Source organism: Diadema setosum, chromosome 20 (genome assembly GCF_964275005.1).
Source record: "Diadema setosum chromosome 20, eeDiaSeto1, whole genome shotgun sequence".
Lineage (NCBI taxonomy): Eukaryota > Metazoa > Echinodermata > Echinoidea > Diadematoida > Diadematidae > Diadema > Diadema setosum.
In genome coordinates, this window is record NC_092704.1 from 13,933,983 (window position 1) to 13,955,693 (window position 21,711).

At 41.1% G+C, this 21,711-nt stretch overlaps 1 protein-coding gene across 2 annotated transcripts in view; it reads left to right on the top strand.

Moving 5' to 3' along the window:
• The window catches only part of LOC140243771 (vacuolar-sorting protein SNF8-like), a 73,934-nt gene that overhangs the window by 24,670 nt on the left and 27,553 nt on the right, over positions 1 to 21,711 (top strand). Inside the window, exon 5 of one of the 2 annotated variants that reach the window (XM_072323440.1) lies at positions 3,022 to 3,096. The exons of the other annotated variant lie outside the window; for it this stretch is intronic. Within the exon in view, the coding sequence (XP_072179541.1) occupies positions 3,022 to 3,096 (75 nt within the window). The remainder of the gene's footprint in view (positions 1 to 3,021; positions 3,097 to 21,711) is intronic. 2 annotated transcript variants of the gene reach the window in all.

A 21,711-nucleotide genomic window follows, 5' to 3' on the forward strand; every position in this document is an offset into this window, starting at 1 on the left:
CAGGGATTATCTAGGGAATTTAGGGGTCATGGGTCAATAGTCAGGGGTCAGAGGTCAAGGTCAACTCCTCAAAATTTTGCTATTTCCCTCATATACTAGTATATGTGCAATGCTTGCATTATTAGTTTCAAAACTTAATACATGTGTAACGAGCTGAAAAATGGGGGCTCCCGAATAGGATGGGCATTATAAAGGGACTGATAAGAAATTAGAGGGTCATGAAGTAGATAGGGCAAAGCACAGGGGGAAAGAATAAAGGGAATAAAAGGGAAGGAATAAGGTTCAGACAGCGGGCTTAGGGCATGGCAGGACAGTGTAGGGAACCAGACAAAGGGAATAAAGAAGAAGGACATTTGATAGACATCAGGTGATTTTTTAAAGGACAAAGAAATAGATACGACTGGCAGGATGTTAGGAGTATATGTTTGATAAGGAGTTGAGGTGTTTAACGAGAATATTGTGGTAGTGTGAGTTAAATCGGGAATCCTGCTGGAGGAGTAAGTTAAAGGGCTTGTAGCGAAGCTGGATTTTGTTTTATAAATATTAGGAGGAAGGGAGAGTGTCAGGTTGGGTTCGAGACGCAGGTAGGTTACGCAGGTGAGAGGAGAGGGTCAAGTCGGGGACAGGTAAGCGGATTGGTCGAAAGAGCGTTGTCAATAATTCAGGTGTGGGAAATTAATTAAAATGATTGGATAATGGAATTGTAGGAGGGATTTAAGGGTTAGTTTAAAAGGGCATGTATTGTAGGGAGAAGACAGATTACAGATTTTGAGATTTTGAGATTTCAGATTTCAGATTTCAGAAGACAGATTTTATCGAGAGATTTTTCATCGAGAGATTTCAGGAGAATTTGGTACACACTTAGAGAGAGATTTCCGGACACAATGAGGAGAGAACTTTGCCAGATAGATTGAATCTTAGTGAAGATGTAGCCCGTTGGCATCAAATTTTTGAACGTTGGTGAACGTTGAACGTTGTTAATGGAGAGAGAGCCGTGGGCCGAACTTTACTTCTGACGTGGGGAACGCAGTCCGTGCCACTGTCCGAAGAGTTGCCATGTAACAAGCGGAAAAAAAAAAGATTGTAACTTGTGCACAAACCCCACCCCCGAGGCCCACTAATGTTTTGAGGAGAACCAGAAGGAAGTGAGGCGCAGCCGGAGACCAGCCGCAGGTGCGACAAACGCGATTCGGGCCGAAGTGACGACGGCAGCCACCGACGGAGCTCCGGGTAACGTCGGCGACTAGGACTGAGAGAAGGAAGGGCTTCCATAACAACTGCAGTATTCCGCGGACAATTTCCCTCTCCCTATTAACCCCCCCCCCCTTTTTGCACTTGCACCCGAGGCCATGTAAGTAAAAATAACCGAGATTGAATTATGCGCATGCTTGGTTATATTGTATCAAAATGTTGAATTGCCCAGCAACTGTGGGTTTAAAGTGATTAATAAGAGGAGATTTTCCCCTTAAATAAATACCAAAGTAAATTTATGAATTTGATGTAACGGTTGTTTAATTTTTGTCTTTAAATAAATTTAATTAATATTGTTGATGGTGTGGCAGGTGTGTCGATAAGTCCGAGTGCACTAACCAAATCCCCTCGCGCCTTACAGACCGGGCGCGAGCCCAGCCATCCCCTGCCGCTGGTAGCCCCAGCCCAGGGCGGTGAGCTGGGGCGGGAGAGTAGAGGGTTAGACATGCATTACCTAATGGAGATTCTGCGGGAATTTCCAGCCAGAAGGTCAAAGGTTAAGGGTCAAAGGCCAGGTTTCAATGCCCCCCCCAAAAAAAAAAAAAAAAAAAAAAATCTATTTTGTACCGTCATCACACTCTTTCTTCGTACCTTGGAAATTACTCAATGCATAAACTTTCCCAAAATTCCCCAAATATGTGTACCTGCACTCTTAGAAAATTATAGCAAACCCAGTTCAAAACATTTCTGACAAACCTGTCATTTCAATATTTTGCCAGTTATGTGAAACTATCATGGATCACACATTGTGAAGACATTGTACTATACGCCTATTGGGAGAATCATGCATTATGGCGGAGGCATCAGTCGCCATAGCGACATTTCTAGTTTCATCTTTCTCCTAGTCAAATATTCTGTCCATTACACGAATGAAAAAACATATTATTATTTGTGAATTTAGAAACAGGAGAGAATGTGCAGGATCTGAGATAGAGTGCTCACTGAGTGCTTTACGCTAGTGTGCTGTCGCATACGCACTGCAAACGCAAGCATTTTACATGTATAGTGTAATGTGCCGGGCTCTCGACATGCTATACAATGGAGCAAATCGTATGGATCCAAGATTGCTCACTAAATTAGAGCCACAATTGCACGAGTGATGACATTTGGTAAAATGGGACGAATGATCAATAGCAAACAACCAATCGAATGACAAGGATATATCTACGGTAGGTGTTACATCAGATGTGATATAATGGGAAATGTCAGCTACATTCCCAGATAAGTCATCACAGGTGACATCCAAAGTGATATGATCAGGCAGGATGTTTCATGGAGCTATCTCTGAACAGATAATGTTCTTGCAGACCTGCACTTTTTGAAACCTAACAGTGAAGTATTTTTGTGTTCGTGATCTTTTGCGCTAGCTACCGGATGAATTTCACGCGCTAGCTACCGGATGAATTTCACAGCCAGTCTGTGTGACTATTGAGGGAGTACCTCACATATCTTTATACAGAACTGTACTATTAAAAGGTAAATTGGAACTGGTCTGCCTTGCATTAGCAAATCTACTCACCTTGCAAGACTATTGAACTTTAGGGAAACTACACACAAACAAAATCTAAAAGAATTATACCCTTACAATGTATCTACCTTGAGATCAAATATGTAATTTGATATTACCTAATTATGATGTATCAAAGCAGTAAAGTTGCACACTTTTATTCTCACATGAATTTCATTAAATGCCTACATCTTGAATGTAGTCTCAATTTGTTCTGCCGCTCTACTATTAAAATGCAATACTTCTTTGCTGCCCATGTCCAGGGAACTGGCTGTGTCGCTGTGTCAGGACTGAAGGAAAAACTCAAATGGGACGAAGACAGAGCAAGAATGGTCATGGTAAGTTTGATTATGCAACACCCGGTTTGCTCCTCACTGTTTTCTCTTTGGTTTTAGTATGCGTCGTGAAGGGTACTGATAGGCATCTCAGTTTTGGACCAATGTCTAAGACCCCATTTACAGTGAGTGAAAAGACCAGGCTCGGCCGCGGCCGAGCCCGGCCTTCATTTCACTATAAACGCGCAAAAGGCCAAATGCGGTACCAAAATCGGCCACGCATTTGGCCAAGCTCTGGAGGTAGTCTCAGCCGGGCTCGGCTGCGGCCGAGCCCGGCTGCGGCCGAGCCCGGCATTTTCTCACTGTAAATGCAAACTGGGTCAAATGCAGTACCAAATTTAGTCTGGCTTCCAGACCCTCTGCCCGTACTATTTTGCTATTAAGGATATTAACGCCCTCAAGGTCGAAAACGAGTATAGCGTAAGGTGGTTTTGTCCTGCAGAGGTCTTTGCCTTCGTCAAAGGTGGCGACTTCGTCGCCGCAGAGTCCAGTTGGCAAAGGGTCTGGAAACCAAACTATGCCACATTGCGGCCGATGCCCTCCCAATAATAGTGTTTGTTTACAAGCAGAACGCCACTACAACAAAATATTGAAAAGTTTGAATTAAAAGGCCGGGGCAAGTCCAGCACTGTAAACGGACAAAATTTGCGGGGCCGAGTACCCCAATTGAGGCCAGACTACGCCGCGGCTCGGCCACGGCTCGGCCCGGCCCTGCACTGTAAACAGGGTCTAATTAGGTACTGTGCATGAAGGGCCATATTTTGGTAGAGTGTAGTGAACATGTGAGAAGGTGGGAGCATCCCGTGTTGAGTGTGTATTATACAAATGTACCAGGCCTGAAAGGTTCTGGTTGAAACTATGTGCATGAGGTGACTTCAGTACTATATTCTGAGGGGTGCAGCTCCAAAGAAAAAAGTGCCACTGAAGTCACCAAAGGCACATGGTTTAACCAGTACCTCGAAAAACGGCCTGGTATATTTATGCCTCCGCCACGAAGTGGTGCCGGAGGCATTATGTTTTCGGGTTGTCCGTCCGTCCGTCCGTCCGTCCTTCCGTCCGTCCGTCCGTCCGTCCGTCCGTCCTTCCGTCCGTCCGTCCGTCCGTCCGTCCTTCCGTCCGTCCGTAATGAATTTTGTGGACAAGGTAACTATCAAAACCAGTTGAGGTATCCTAATGAAACTTGGCATGTATGTGTATTAGGGGGTGAAGTTGTGCCTATCAACTTTTGGGTGCACATGCTCAAGGTCAAAGGTCAAAAGGTCAAGGTCAAATACATAAAATTTCACTTTTTCCACCATATCTATTGAATGCCTGAAGATATTTTCTTGAAACTTAGTGTATACATGTATTACCCAATTAACATTCTCTGGTGAAAGTTTGCGTCATGAGGTCAAAGGTCAAAGGTCAAAAGGTCAGGGTCAAATACATGAAATTTCACTATTTTCCCCATATCTATTGAATGCCTGAAGATATTTTCTTGAAACTTAGTGTATACATGTATTACCCAATTAAGATTCTCTGGTGAAAGTTTGGGTCAAAGGTCAAAGGTCAAAAGGTCAAGTAAAAATATCAAAACTTCTTTTTTTTCTCTGTGCCTTGGAAAATTGTTCAAGATATCTTCATGGAACATAGTATATACATGTACTGACTGGAAGTGATTATCTAGAGAATGTAGGGTTCATGGGGTCGAAGGTCAGGGGTCAAAGGTCAAGTGCAACACTTCAAAATTTTACTATTTCCCTCATATTTATGCAATGTGAGCAGGGTTATTATTTTTTTACACTTGGTGTATGCATGTGTAGCCTAATAGAAATTCTCTGGAAAGTTTTTTTTTTCTTCTTTTTTTTTTTGCCTCAAAGGTCAAAAGGTCAAAGATCAAGTGAAAGTGCTGGCTCAAGTTATCTTGAAACTTAGTACATATTATGCATGTTCTACCTGAAAGTGATTATCTTATGAATTTTAGGGTCAAGGGCCAGATGAAAGTGGTAACAATTTACTATTCAATTCAGAAATTGCACTTTTTCTCCACACCTGTACCTTGAAAATTACTCAATGCCTAAATGTATGAATGGGTCAAAGTCAAGTTAAAGTCCTTAAATCCCTAGATACATGCTCTCCTATTCATCCAATTAAACCTAGGTCAAGGAAGGTGAACATTCAAGACATTTGTGACAAACTTGTCATTTCAATATTTTGCCAATTTTGTGAAAATGTAATCACACATTGTCCACATGTACTATCTAGACCTATTGGGAAAATCATGCATTATGGCGGAGGCATACCAGTCGCCAAAGCGACATTTCTAGTTGCTTTATATCTCTAGCAATGAAGTTTAAAGGGGCTGTACAGTACTGGTTGAGGTGGGGATTCATGTTTTTTACATTCCTATGTGAGATAATGAGAAACCTCTAATGAAATACAGTGTATGAAAGAGCATGTAATTTTAAGAAGGATTCAATGTTTATTTGATAAAAATTGGTTTTCAAATGGCTGAGATATCCAAAAAAAAGTAATAATAATAAAAGACTACAGGCCACAACTTTATTAAGATCTCTTTGTTTCACTTGTTTTTGGATATCTCAGCCACTTCCAAACCGATTTTCATCAAATAAACTTTTGATACCCCCTAGAATTGCATGCTCTTTGACATCTCAAAGAGTGGTTTCTGAATATCTCGCAAAATGTTGAAAGCTAAATCCTCACCTCGACCAGAATTGTACACACCCTTTAAGATACCAGCAAAGTAAAGTGGGTGGTTTACTGATCTAAAGTCATCTTTTCTTTTCTTTTTCACGCACAAACTTACAGTGTGAAAGTGTATACATCAACTGCGCGATGCCCTTTATTTCGTGAAGCATATCCCAATCGTCACATGTTTGGTGGAAAACCGTACTGTGACATGATGTCTCATGCAGGTTACATGCTTGTGTCAAGAGTGGCGCATGTGCACTTAAATAGCAAGTATCTCCATGGCAGCGTGATATACTGTAAAAGTGGAAATTTTCACGGTGTTGAAATTTTCGCGCATTTCGCGCAACCAGAAACTAGCGCGAAAATAAAAACATGCGAATATTTTTGCTTGCCATACGTTCCTGTGCGTGACGTCTTGATTCCGCGGAATTAAAAACACGCGAAACTCTTCTGACCCGGCCTAGCGCGAAAAATTAGTCGCGCGAAAATATCCACTTTTACAGTAGTTGTTGTTTTTTTCACCATTTCCCTAAGGAGAATGCTAAGATGCTGACGGGAAAAGGATTTTCATGGTAGAAATATATTTTGTCGTTTTCAGTGCTCTCGACTAATCAGAGGACTAAAAATAATTTGTGAGGGATGTAATGCTTTATATACTCCCATTCCACACAGATTTTTCTCTCATTGGTCACTCATTAGACGCAAAGTTTTTTGCTTCCTGCCACCCATCAAAGTGTATGGAATTGTAGTCTGAAGAATCAGATTTGTATTGGTCGACTATCGGGTCAGTGTCAGACATGTTGGGCATGATCCGATGAGGTAAGATCATCAAATGAAGGAAATAAGCTCAGAGCTTATGTCACCATCGGATCCCATTTCCAGTTGCAAGTCAGTAAGTATCAGATAAGTGTCAAGTCAATCTGATGCGTGTTAGACTCTTGTTGTGTGACTATCAGGCGTGTCCAGCCAATGTCGTATGACAGTGTGTGGAGTTCCTGCTGATTGAATGGTCATCAGACATGCTAAATTGAGTCTTGGTTCTGGGCTCTTCTGGCATTGGTATCGTACTCTGTGAGCCATGGTGCGAGTCTCTGGAGCTTTATTTATGGGATCAGATTTCATTGGAGCTTATCGGAACGCCAACATTTTTGCATTTGGGGGATCAGATGAGCTTCCAATGGACAGTGGAATGGGCCTTTACTTGACTTGTTTGTAACGATGTGTGTGTATATTTGTGTGACACATGTGACCCGCTACAACAAAAAGGTCCTAAAGTCGCGCACGGTCGAAGCCGTGAAAATCGAGTTGAAGTCAGAGCATTAAAATTGGTCAAAACTTACGATTTTCTGATTTTGATATATTATTGGAGTCTAACATGTCTTCTATCATCTGTCGAAATTTTGAGGCAAAATGATCAAAAAAAAGATTAAAAAAATAACATTTTTCTGAGCCATGTTTTTTGGCGTTTCAACGAAGCAGAAACTGGTTCCAAAATTTGGATTGAGCGCCACAGATAGGTTCCGCCCCTAACAACGACCAGAGTGATCTCATTGGTCAGTTTGCTACTTGCTGCTAACCGAAGCGTGAAGCTCGCACACTGCCCAGTCGACTGGTGCGTGCGGGCGGGGTGCGCTATGCTCAGCCGCTTCTCGCATCCTGGTCACTGATTGGTTGGTGAGGAGACCGCCGACGCTGATGTGCTTGAATGAACTCTTCGGGGGTTGCTAGGGCTTACCTTCTATTGTCCAGAGGTGAAAACTGACTTGCGTGTCCCTTGGTCGCGATTGCGTCGAGAGGAAGACTTTAAGGGCGCTTTTCTCGAAACAGTGATTTTCCAGACGTCTCGACATGCTCTCTTTTAAACATTGATATCTCCGCAGCCGATTATTTTTATAAAATGTGTTATATATCAATTTAAAGCAGAAAGATTAGCGGATTATATCATGCAATTTTCAAATAATCGACCTCGCGCGACTTTAGGATCATTTTGTTGTAGCGGGTCACATATGTTTGCATTTTTTTTTGTGATAAAAGGAATAATAGATAATTGGATAATGATATTTCTTAGTGTCACAATAAACAAATTTCTCTCCTAGAGACCACATATCAGTAAATAATTCTTCTAAAATATCACAAAGCCTTGGTGTTCACAGAAGATTATAGCCCATATCTTACCTCAAATTGTACATAGAAGTTATCTGGTATTTAAACAGTATCATGTTATCACACTTTGATTACTGCAGTATTATTAGAATTCACAGATACAAGAATCCACTTCCTTGAAATAGAGATACTTTTATAGAATAATAAAGACAGTTGTCATAAATTTTTATGACCAGCACAAGACCTCTAGTAGAGCAGCATAGCCCAATATATCAGACCTATTGTTCGAAGATGTCTAAGGCTGCATTTATCTAACTTGAGAGAGAGAATCACGTTTCAAAACGTGTTTGGAACGGTGTTTGCAAACATGGTTTGAAACGCGATTCTCGGGGAGCTGCGGTTATCTAACCATCATACAATCGCAATTCGAGTGGTGTCACTGCGCAGCTGCTTTGCGCTGTTTGACCCGGGAAGTAAAGGTCAACTGCATACCACCAAACATGCCTCCTCAGTCATACACAAATAATGGGTAGAGAGCACAACCGGAAACAGCTGGGATTTGACCTTGAGATATAAACGCGTTTCAAAACGGCATTGCGTTTATCTACTCACAGAACGGCGATCGTGGTCTCAAACGTGTTTCAAAACGCCCTTTGAAAGGCGTTTCAAAACGGCATTTCTAAATGCGTTTGAAAACACGTTTGCATTTATCTAACCCACTGAAAATGCCTCAAACGCATTTAGGATCGTGATGCTGCCTCAGAAAGTTTTTAGATGAACGCAGCCTTAAACCAATAAAGTCTCCCTAGATAGATAACACATGACTTTCAAATCTCAAATAGTCAGTTACACCCAACAATGACCCTCACCATTGTATGACTTGAACTTTTAAATTGCTATGACAACATCATGGACATCGATAGCTTGAGAATAACAACTATGTGATAAGGTTTAAGGATTGTGTTTGCAGTGACACATGTTCATTATAGAAATACAGTTTTACACTCATGATGTATAAATGCATTGTAAGTCCCAGTATGCTTTGTGTTCGTGTTTAATTTTGCACAAACACAAATGGGGTAAATTATTTCACTATGATCTGTAATCATGACAATATCCCTGGGATTTTTATTTACCACCAATTTATCAGCAAACAGACTGGTTAGGACATTAATGTCAACTAGACCTGTCGAGGAAAAACAAACAAATATACCGAATGCTGTTGTGTCAGAGATAGAGGGATAATTTACAAATACATTTAAGGACGTTCCTCAGTTAAAGTGAAATCCATGTCATTTTCTTGAAACTTTCTATATCGTGACTTTGACCCATCCGAAGCCCAAATATGTAAATAAAACCATAGGTTCATGTGCTTGTTTTTCTTCTACAGGACTTTGAAGAATATGACTAATCTGTCGTCCTGTACCAAAATGATAGCGTTACATGATCAAGACATGATTGGCAACAAAAATTTGCAATGACAAACTTAAATCCCCATAATTCTTTCAAAATCCACGTTATTTTCTCCAAATTTGCAAGAATTGCAGAAAAGGGTACCCAAAACGAGGAAAAGGTTTTAAAGTTAGGGTTTACACTCTTATTCTTCAGCAAGCAGCGTCCTCACGCGGCAGAAAACACCGAAATCTCTCAAATCCTTCTCATCGACGTTTTCTGTTAGGGGTGAGCAAAAGTACAACGTTCATAAAACTTATGCTGTACATTCAAAACCCATGTCAATTTCACGAAACTTTACCAAATTGTAGACAGAGGCTTACTTATTCCAGAAAAACAATCAAAAGTGGGGGTTCATGTGCTCGTTTTTGTGCTAGCAGCGCTCCCATGCGACATATACTATAGTACGACCCCAAAATCTGGTCAGGAACCTACGCATGGACGCCCTGGCAGGGGGAGGGGGGTTCATAAATCTCATGCTGTACATTCAAAACCCATGTCATTTTCAGGAAACTGCACCAAATTGTAGAAAAAGGCTTACTTATTCCAGAAAAACCATGAAAAGTGGGGGTTCATGTGATCGTTTTTGTGCTAGCAGCGCCCCCATGCGACATATACCAACGTAAGACCCCCAAATCTGGTCAAGAACCTAAGGGTCGCCCTGACAGGGTGGGTTCATAAATCTCATGCTGTACATTCAAAACCCATGTCATTTTCACGAAACTTAGCCAAATCATAGAAGAGGGCTTACTTATTCCAGAAAGATAATTAAAAGTTGGGGTTCATGTGCTAGTTTTTGTGCTAGCAGCGCCCCCATGCGACATATATCATCGTAAGTCCCCAAAATCTGGTCAAGAACCTATGCAGGGATACCCTGACAAGGTGGGTTCATAAAACTTATGCTAGCTGTTCATTCAAAACCCATGTCATTTTCACAAAACTTTGCCAAATTATAGAAGAAGGCTTACTTATTCCAGAAAAACAATAAAAAATGGGGGTTCATGTCCGAATTTTTGTGCTGGCAGCATCCCCAGATGATAGAAATCACCTCACCAGACTCCAAAATCTGGTTATAAACCTCTCGTGGGTGTCCTGATTATAGGTGGGGTTCGTGAATGTCATGCTGTACATTCAAAACCCAAGTAATTTTTACGAAACTTTATCAAATTGTAGAAGAAGGGTTACTTAATGCAGAACAATTTTAAAAATGGGGGGTTCATGTGCTCGTTTTAGTGCTAGCAGAGCCTCCTTGCGACATAAATCATCGTAAGACCCCCATATCCGGTCAGGAACCAATGCAGGGATATACCCTCATGCGGTTCACCCCATTTTCTTTAAAAAACACACACAAACAAACAACAAACATGTCACAATTGCAGTGATATGGTGAAAATATTCAGAAAGAAAGGTCCATGTGCGTTTTTTTTTAGTCATTTCCCTTACACAGCCATAATGATATTATGTGGATGCAAGCGTGGAAAACTCCATATTATTGACATGCACGCTTGTTTGTTTGTTTTATCCACTTGCTGTAACCATGTACAGAAAGTGATAATGGAGGTATAAGGAAATGGGAGTTTTGGCATTAGTCTGACGGTCCTCCAAATGAAAAACAAATCTTAATACAAAGACGTTGAATAGTAGATTGCATGTGTTGGTTGTTGCTGTGGTTGGTAAAGTGCGTGTTGTAAGCTATGGAGATGTACCTTGCCCCCCACCCCCCCCCCCCCCCCCGAAAAAAAAAATTGATTCTCCTTTTGTTACGCGGGATTTGGTAATAAAAAGAATAATATATCACTGGTGAAAGTGATTAATAATCTTGTTTGATAACACTTTCGTAACCTTGTATTTTGTAACAAAAAAACAAAAAAAAAACAAACAATATTTTGTATTACTAGTAATGACAAATTTAGATGTAATTTAGATTTTAACAGAGATACTCAGATTGCTTTAGCTGCTAGACCTAAATATGAAATGTGTGTCATATATGCTTGTTTTGTTGTTGTTATTGCTGTTGTTGTTGTTGTTGTTGTTTTAACACCTAGTCCAATAGACTAGTGAGCCTTAGACCCCGACTAGGGACTATAGGCCCGTGGTATCTTAGCACTCGACTTTACCATGTTGATGACCGGATAATGAACTTCATGTCACAAAACAGATCTATGGATTGAAAATGGAAACAGCTCTGTTCCACTTCCAAGCTTTGCGATTCCGTCAATCAGTGTTGTGCTACAATGACCATGTTTATGCGGCTAGGACCACTGAACTTTGCGTAGTATGTACAGATTGTAACGCGTACAGTCGGCACGCGAGCCGAGCGAGGCCGCCCAGCGCGGCTGCCCGGCGCGGCCGCGGTGGGGAGCTGTCGGGTATCCGTACGTACACGTACCACATTCTAGCTCGATCTACTAGCAGCTGCTCAGCTCAGCTAGCTCAGCTCATCACTCGTGCGTGCGCTGCTACGCTCTTTGTTACGTCACTGGCACCTGCGCAGCTAGGATGCGCACAAACTCAACTGAGGAACGTCCTTAATAGCACATGCAATTTTCATTTGTATGCCCAGCATTCCTAATCAAATGATTTCATCATTATGTTGCCATGGCAGATGTCCCATCAGGTGTGACCTTTACCATGAAAACATGTATCTATATTGTAAAAACCCATAGTTTGAACTTTCTGTACCTAGTGGTTTGTGTTATATGTTTTGATATAGAAATGCTCTTATTCCTCCAACAGCAATTTTTCAAAGTCATTACCATAGCAATCAACATGTTTTAGGAGAAATGTGACTTTTGATGACCAAGATATTAATGGCAAATGCAGTTTTAAAGACCTAATAAAATGCTTGCAAAATGTTTTAATATGCAAAAGAAATGTAAAATATACGTCATGATTATCAATGTAAATAGGTTGTCAGTGACGTTCCGGTTTTTATCGCTTCTAGAAACTCCCCCAAATATCACATTTTTGGAGGACCCCGTTGCAGCTTTTGCGAAAAAGATAGTCACGTGACCAACACCCCTGAACCGATTGATGACGTATAAGCACGGAGTTGTGCTCAGTTAGCAGACGCCGCTCAGCACAAGCACTCAGATTACTAGCTTGGTAAACGCGCGTACACGATAGCTAGCCCGGCCAGGCCCGGGCCCCGCGGGATGTGCGCTCCCGGTCGACCCACTGACTGTCGACATGTACGCATTACCACGTACATTATCACTAAGCTAGCTTGCACAGATACCTGGTACCTCGAGCATAATGTCTTCCCCTATATGGGTAAACTTTGACATTGATGATGATGATGGAGACTGCAGCTCTGACGATAGCGGAGAAGAAGAGGAGGCACATGAAGTTGAAGGGGAAGATGGGGAGGGATCGAGAGGCAGCCGATGAACCAGAACGTTATCGTGGGGCTGCACCTTACCGATATGAACCAGCTGCATCTCCCCCGCTGCCAGTGCAAGAGCGTATTGAACATGGCACCAAGCCCGGGAATAGACCTCACGGAAACGATCGCCTGGGAAATACAGAGTGGTATGTCTGGTATGCCCCCATATAGTTTAACGTTAGAAAGGATATACTAGTACTGTATTCTACATGATTGACATTGTAAGTTGTAACTGTTTGTCTAGTAAGTAGATTAGAAGAACAGGCCCAGCTCGCTCACAAAGTGAGCGACTACTCCGGCCGCAGCAAGCAAGCGGGAGCGTCCCGGCCGTGGCCTGGCCCGTCGGCCGGCGCTTACAAGTTAAACTACCAGTAGTAGTCTAGTAGTAGATCTAGTAGCAGTCTACTAGTAGTTATAGTAGTCTACTAGAAGTAGAAGTCTACTAGTACTACTACTAGTAGTAGTACTATTACCACTACGGCACTAGGTCTAGTAGACTAGTAAGTAGTAATAACAGAATCTTTGGTAGTAGTACAGAGGCTACACTCTAACGCCTAACGGTTAGGGGGATATGTTGTTACAGGGTGGGTCGTGGCTCAAAAAAAAAAAAAAAAAAGAAGAAGGCCTAACCAGTTTCCCATAGTTTCTGCAACATTTGTTATCAGTAATTTAGATGCGCCATTTTCTAAGAAAAACGATACCAAGAATTATCGTCAATTTTGGTCGAGTAGTTTTTGTTTTATGCTAAAAATCATACTGTGGAAGGAAGCCCAAACGCCGTGCTTATCTACCGATGAATGCCACGGTGGGGCTGGATTCACGAGTAGGTCTAGGCCTATAAAGCAGGCGAGGAGTCGCCGTAGTATTAGTACAGACACGCAGTGGTGGTGGGGCTATCGTGAAATAGGCCCCACCGCAGTGCGCGTGCACCGTACCCGTGCGTTTATAGCAAGCAAGGGTAGGTCCTCCTAGGGTTTAGGGTTAGGTAGGGTTGTATTTATGGATAAATTGGCCGTTGAATTAGTCGAGGGCCATATTATGAAGTCATTCTCGCCGCATTCACGAGTATTTACTGTGGAAGGCAGCCCCACCGCCGTGCTTACCTACCGAGATGAATGACACACGGTGGGGCTGAAACAGGCGAGTCGCCGTAGTACAATTTGTATTACTATTAGTACAGACACGCAGTGGTGGGGCCTATTTCACGAGTTTGCCGAAAATAATGGATATCCAAGCGTACCACAGTTGTAATCTGTATTATTGGCAGTATTAAATCCGATACAGTTCATTAAATATTCTTTTGTCTAATGGCTTAGCCAATGACAATAGTGCAGCGCAGCACCTGCTATGCGCTCGCTAGCTCGCTCCCCCGCCAGCGCTAGCCAGTGCAGCCTCCGGCCGGCCGGCTGTCGCTGCGCTGCGCTAGCATAGCCTTGCCAGCTCGCTGGCTACGGCTAGACTACTACTAGTAGTAGTCGTGAACGACTCCGTTCTTAGACGTCATCACAATTTAGAAGTGATAGTGCGCCGCATGCGGCGAAAGTATAGCAAGTTTTCCAAAACCGAGGAAATTGCATCCATTACGTTAACAAATATAGAACAAAATTCAGAACAGTAAAAAACCCCGCACAACCATAGAATTACTTAGAATTTAGCATTTAATATTATTACATCATTGAGAAAAAAATGCCTAAACCATTTTATTAGGTCTTTAAATTGAGATAGACCTTCCCCAGGCACTTAATCTGCTATTCAAGGTGCTACATTTATAAGCACTTGCCTGATTGCCTGGGGCAAGTGAAAATCAAAGTCGGGCAGGTGTTTTGGAACAATGAGGAAAATGCTTGCCCATATTGGGCATGCAAAAAGTTTCAAAGCCACCCTTTTCTCACTTTTACCCCCTTCAAATCCACGACATCAGCCATACAGAAGCCCAAAGATGATGACTGTGTAGTGATGAAATGCACTTTGATTTCATTCTAGCAGTTTCCCAACACTTACATGAAGAAGCCCCAATTCAATGCAACACAAATGCTCAATTGAACCAAGTTTGTTAATCCAGTGTGTTTAGGCATGTTTATTTATTCAAAAGATTGTGTTTTATCAAGCTCCTGACTTGCAAGTGATTTTGTATATCACTTTTTTGTTCTTTTTTGGACTTTCTTTTTTGGGCAAGTGGTCCACAAAAATTTGAAAATCTGCGTCCCCAAATTTGAAAATCTGCGTCCCCAACCATTCAAGTGATTAAAAAAAAAAAAATATGTAGCACCCTGTTAGATGAAAGAAAGATATTACTCAGAGGGTTGAAGGTCCAGGTGCGAATTTCTTCACTTTGTCTCCTCTACAAATTAAATTTGTTAAGATCGCAACTGCTTATCTGTAAATTAACAAACATGTCGAAAAAACAGGAACCAGTGGGACTCGAACCTGTCATCTACTGCTTTCCGGGCAGCGACACTACCAGTACCACCAGGCTGTCCCTTGTTGCCGTCAGTGACACAATGAACACCCTGTTATATTGTTGCATTATTTCATTATGAATAGCTGTTAATTTCTGGAATTTCAAGTGTTACCAAGGCAATGGAGATTTTTTATCATTCTCATTACTCAAACAACTAAGGTTTTGATTGCATTTGAATGGAAAATGCTAGGTCTCCGAGTAAAATTTAGTCACTTTTGTCATTTTGTATGATACATACTATTTTTCAAGAAATAATTTGTTACCATGGTAATGGGAGAAGACATCAGAAAATGACTAGAATTTTAAGTGCAATTGAATGAGTGATTCTAATTCTGCAAATTTGGTCATTTTCATTACTTTGTATTATTATCTGTGTTTTTCAAAAATAATGTGTTACCATGGCAATGGGATAGGTCATCAAAGAATAACTAAAACTCTAATTGTAATTCAACAAGTAATTCAAAATCTATAAATTTAATCACTTTTCTTTCATTTTAGTGTGGTATAATTGGAAACATAAAATTCTTTACTGCAGAATCCTGAAGGGCTCAATATCCATATCTGCTTAGACAGTCTATATTTGTACCAAATTTGGTGCTGTCAGATATTTGAACAATATTGTTTCACTTTGACACTGGACTACTTAACTGTTTTTCTAAATTTTGTGTCGCTCATAAGTGAGTGTCTGTGGTTTTCATGTATGAACTACACACTTGAATATCAGCAACTGTCCCTATTCATTCTTGTCAATCCTGTTAGAGAAGATTAGTTGTCGACAATGGATGGTGAATTAATTTCAGGTGAAATTCCCTAAGCTGTGGAATATTTTTCCACAGGACCTGTTCAAAGCATAATTCAAGTTTATCATGATTCAAGGGATTGTCTGTTGCACCACTCCTTTTCAAGAGGCCCTAGATTTATGATGATCATTGTTTTCTTATTGATACGAATGAGGATTTATGATTGTCATTGCTGCTTTGTTGTTAGGCTGTTTCAAATCCAATCTGTCAGACTTATGACCCAATACTCCCCCCCCCTTTCCTTACTCATCTGTTTCATACTTCCGTCCCTACTTTCTCAGCTTTCCTGGTTGTGTTGAAGCTTGTGTGCGTTTGTCATTATATATGTATATATGTGTGTGTGTTTGTGTACGCAATGTTTGTATGTTTGTATTTTTCACTAAATCTCCCTTGCAGACTGACCTGTACATGCATGTATGTAATGAACAATTTATCTTTTCCCGTGGATACTAATCATTGCCAGTATAAATTTATCTGTTTATGTTTGCTGGGGCCCCGATCTATAGGCACTGCTTCTTTGAAGGGAATCCCACCATTACAGAACTCTTCTTTCTATGTTTCATTTACTTTGTATTGTTATAGTATGTATCCAGTATGTCAGAGTGCCTTCTTTGCTTTTTAACACTGAGATGACCGCTGAGTGAACTTGTCAACGACCCCTCTATTTCAATCACTCTGCGGTTCAGATCCTGTTGATTTTAACTCACCTTAACCAGTCATTGTCTACAAGCATTGTCAGTTGGAAATGTGGGCATAAAAAATAATTCCCCCCCCTAAAAAAAAAGTCATAGTAGCATTATTTACATTGCCGTCATTGTTCGTAGCTCATAGTCTTTCCATTGTGTGACAAAATATTAGGTGAGCTTTGTTTTCCAAAGGACCTCAATGCGCTGAACAGACATCAAATCCTAAGTTTAATTTGGACATAAACACCCCACCCCAAGTTTGTATGAAGTTTCCTTTTTTTTTTCATGACAGTCACGAAGGAGACAGTGTATAATGTACAATGTATACATGCATTCTGTATGTGTAGCATTGTAATGAACTATAATGCATTGGTGATTTGTTGTGATTCATGATGCCCTCAACATCACATAACCGATGAATACAGATATGTGTATTGTGTAACAATTTTATATTGTTTTTCTTCAGATACCTTGGGTATGCCCCCTCAAACCCCCCCCCAAAAAAACAAACAAACAAACAAACAAACAAACCAAGATTCTGTCCTTGACATCATCTGTCAATTATTGATTAAGTACTGATATGATTAACACAAATCATCAGAGTACACCTTTCCCTAGACTGAGCATAACTTCCATCTTTCTACTTTACTAATTAAAAAAAACTAGACACATCAGGGAAACATTATAAGTTATGCTCAGTCTCCAGGAGATTGCATTCCTGTAGATCTTTTCTTAATTACTCTAGTACTGTATACACCATATTTTTAGCGAGTCTAAATTTTCATGAATCAGGACTTCCTGATGGTTTCGCGAGTGGCTAAATTCGCGATCGTGGAGTACTGTACTGAACGGAGAAATGTATGTGTTCGTCACATGCATATCAGGATCAGAGTCGTTATTTAATTGTGTATCTTTAATTTAGGAATAGCAACTGACTCGCAAAATTCGCTCTGAGCGCTGAGGGAAAATATGATCACAAGGGAAAATATAACTCCCTGGCGTTCCAAAGAATGTTACATTCCACCCCCTACCAGTCGATATGTGTTATATTAGATGGCCTTGCCCTTGATTACGGTATACAGAAGAGCCTACACACTAACGTCAATAACGACACATTTAACCATTTTTAACCCGACCAGACACTGTGTGTGCGTGCTGTCGCGATTTTGTACAGCGACTGGGCTGTGTAGTAAGGCTCATGTCCTCTGTAAGCTCTAGCTCTAAACGACAGTAGGCCCTTGGCCCTACTAACGTTAGGCTCAAGTCCAGTAACGACGCTTTATAGTTAGGCTAAATTAGGCTCAGGTCCAAAAGATCAGCAGATGTTCTAGGGTCTACTCACAAGACAATTCTAACTTTACACTTACTTTAGTCTTAGGCCTAACGTTATGGCCTACTGGGCAATTTTCATCATTTGACATTTGTTTCATAAAGTACTCAGTAGGCCTAGGACTAGACCCAGATTCTAATGTTAGGCCTAACTAGATCTAACTGTTAGTTTCTAGAATCTACACGGTCTAACGTTACGTAAGTCTAGCGTCTAGGTCTAGTGGTAAGTACAGTGTCTACATCGCATGCGTCCAAATTGGCTCCCCAGTGCATCATACTTTTTCTACCCTGTGATTTTTAATCATTTGTCTTGTGCCAGGACAGGTATAGGCCTAACAATAGACGTACCTTGAGATCTGTCCTCAGGAATCTGCAGCAATTTCAAAATCAGTCTTGTTTTTCCTCTGTTGCAGAGATGAACATCGTAGAAACTATTCACAAACACAGTGATTTGCAAACTAGTCTGCTCGGTGTCGTAGTCCTCCACTTGTTCGATGTAACGTTAAGATCTAGTCCAGTCTAAGTTAGCCTTAACTATACACAGCCCAGTCGCTGTACGTAGATACGTCGTGGCACAGCATAGTAACAGCGTCTGGTCGGGCTAAATTAGCCTAGGCCCCTACGTCAATGTAGGCGCGTACAATGAAGATGAACTGAACAAAATATCTCGAGACTTGTTTTAGGACATGTTTAGTGGAGTTAGAATCCTTATCCTCCAAAATCTTATCGAGCTCGTCGTCGTTTATTATAGACAAAATGGGGTTCCATTTTGAATTGTGAATCCAAACTTCGCGGGCCGAATCGGACGTGCATACGTAAACGGTACATTGGGTACGGTACCTATGTTATTACACTGTGTAACGAATAGCTTCCCGATATCCACCCAGGCAGACCTAGCGCGTGACGCTACTCGCCGCGCCGCGCCGGAGCTGTCTACTCTCTCACCAAAGATAGTTAAGCGACTTTGTCTCTCACATGTATCGTGGCGATTTTTTTTTTTTTTGGGGGGGGAACAGATTATAGCGATCCAGACTGCAGTTATCGATAGTAATCGTTTGCTCATCCCAGTTACCGACGTGGTCCCACACCCTTATATTGGTGTAATTGTTCGTATTTCAACCGTAAGAGGGCGACACACATGGAAAAAAATATATTCATTTGACCAGTTGGTGAACTATAACGAGCTGGGAAAATATTACATTTGCGATCCTCGCAAACAGTATCATGTGACGAGCTCTCGACCAATCACATACCAGAAACTGTCTAAGCCACCTAATATACCCTTATATCAACTATATGTTAGATTACATGCGAGAGTATAGTCCTCAGCAGCTTTTGCAAATATTAGTCCTCCTATTGTTCCCTAATACAAATAACTCTGTACAGCACGTGTGTATGGACAGCTTGTTCTACCCTGTATCTGTTCCTCAAGGCATTTTCTGTTGCAGAAATATTTTTCTTCCCATAAGATTTCTATTTTTGCAAATTTAGTTCATTCTGGAAGATTGTGCTATAGCAATGTCTCTGATTATGAGAGTCTGTCATAGTTGATAAGCTTATGTAGATTATGGTGGGAAGAGAATATTTGTCCATGATTTCTTTCACTTGTATACCCCGCGTTCACATTGGACCCCGCGTCGCAGGGACAGTCACCAGAGATCTTAATATCTTTTTTACGACTGACCGTCCATACTGCTATCTCATCTGTCCCCGAGCTGTGGGGGCAGTTGGGGCTTGGGGCGAGCTCTGCCACTAGAAACTAGGCATCGCGCATGCGCACATTTGATGACCACAGCTGGACGATATCAATTTCGCTCCAAGGTCACTCTCCCCTCCAAATCTTGTCCCCGTACCCGGATTGCTTCACGGGGACAAGGGGACAAGTCCCAGCGAGCGTTCACATTATCGTTTTCGAGGAGAAAGTCCCACAGCACGGGACTTTCCCCGCGTCGCGGGGACTAATGTGAACACGGGGTATATAGTAACAACTCCACAACCAAAAGCATAGTGATACTGTGCAGGCAGTCACATTCATCAGTAAATTGGAGCATAGCTGAAACAGAATGACAGCAAACAGCAAAGTCATCTTTCAAGAGTGCAGTAGCTTGGATGTCATATGTGGTAACGATAACACAACAATTGGTGCATTGTCGTCTTCCTTTTATACACAAAGAGGAAATTATATATTTGTGTCAAATCAACATGGGAAGATGGGAAAACTGTTAGTATGCATCCTTCTTGCATCCGATGATGTTCAGTGTGCAGAGGTCAGATTTAGTGGAATTCCTTGATGTTTTGGAAGAGGATTACAATTTAGGTTGGCATGCTATTACAGCATATTTGGTAATATAACGCTGAACACGGCAACACACTCTATACATGTATACCACACATTCACTAACACACTGCTAATCTACAAAAATCAACCGATGACATGGGCAGAATCTACAACAAAAGAGAAATATTCTCACCTAAATGATGACATCTCGCATCCAACTTTCATTTTTGGTACATTTTAACATCACAGTTAAGGAACAAGGGATCTAAGAAACTGGAAATATTTTTTTTTCATTTTCCCGATGTTCACGGATTTTGAATACATGTCCTCACATAGAAATAGAACTTTCACAAGGCGATGTGGGCCGCCATTTTTTCAGGAAGTGGATGTTATGATCGAAAAAACACAAAACATGAAAAAGACAACAGTAACACCGCCACAACTGCGATCCCTGTTTGTGCTAACAAATGAAGGCATTCAGCAGAAGATCACGGAGCACGCGCATATGGCATAGGAATTGTACATCAGGCCGCGAACCGGACTACCATGGTCGCGAACCGGCGGATGCTGTACCGGATCGCAGCCGTGGTCGTTTTTTTACTATCGCAACGGATGTTGGCCTTGCGATGGTGACAATAATGTAAACTGGTAAAGTGGTCAACCTCTATGATATAACCTGGGTTAAAGCAATTTGCAAGTTTGCGTACAGAGTAGAAAAGATGTGGCCGTAAACCGGGACACTTTATACTCTACATTCACTATACTTTGCCGTTTCAAATTCAAGGTGATATCACTGACACTTATAATTACAGAAAACTATGGAAAACTGTATCAATTAAGAGAGATATATAAGATGTAAATCAGTGTCATGTCATGAATTACATGATGTCATGATTCTAATATTTTCGTACGATTTACATATTTACAGTGTATGAAAAATCATATCACATATTTATGAAAAATCATATCACATATTCAAAAGAAATGAAACGGCAACATCTATAAAAAATATCCATGCTCTTTATATAAAGAAAAAGTTCAATTTTGAAATCTTTATAACGTAAGCTTTCCGATGGTATATGCATGTAACTCATAGGGCATAATGCTTCCAAATATGAAGAAATATCAAATTTTATAATAACTCAAAGATCTGCGCTCTGTGGACTAGTGTGATCAATAAACTCATAGACGCTATGGATGGGACTACAGTAAAGTAGGCCTACATGTGCGCGTACAGGAGTGTTCAATCTCAAATAGATGTAGACCTATTCTGTCAGCAGCCTGCTGTAAACCTCAAAAGTGAATACCAATTTGAATGAAGATATCAGTAACAGGAAGTGATACAAACTACTGTGGGGTATCAGGTCAGAGTTCACAGGCTGTAAAAGCAATATAAATGACGTATTGAAGATCGGCTTTTGCACAAACTACAA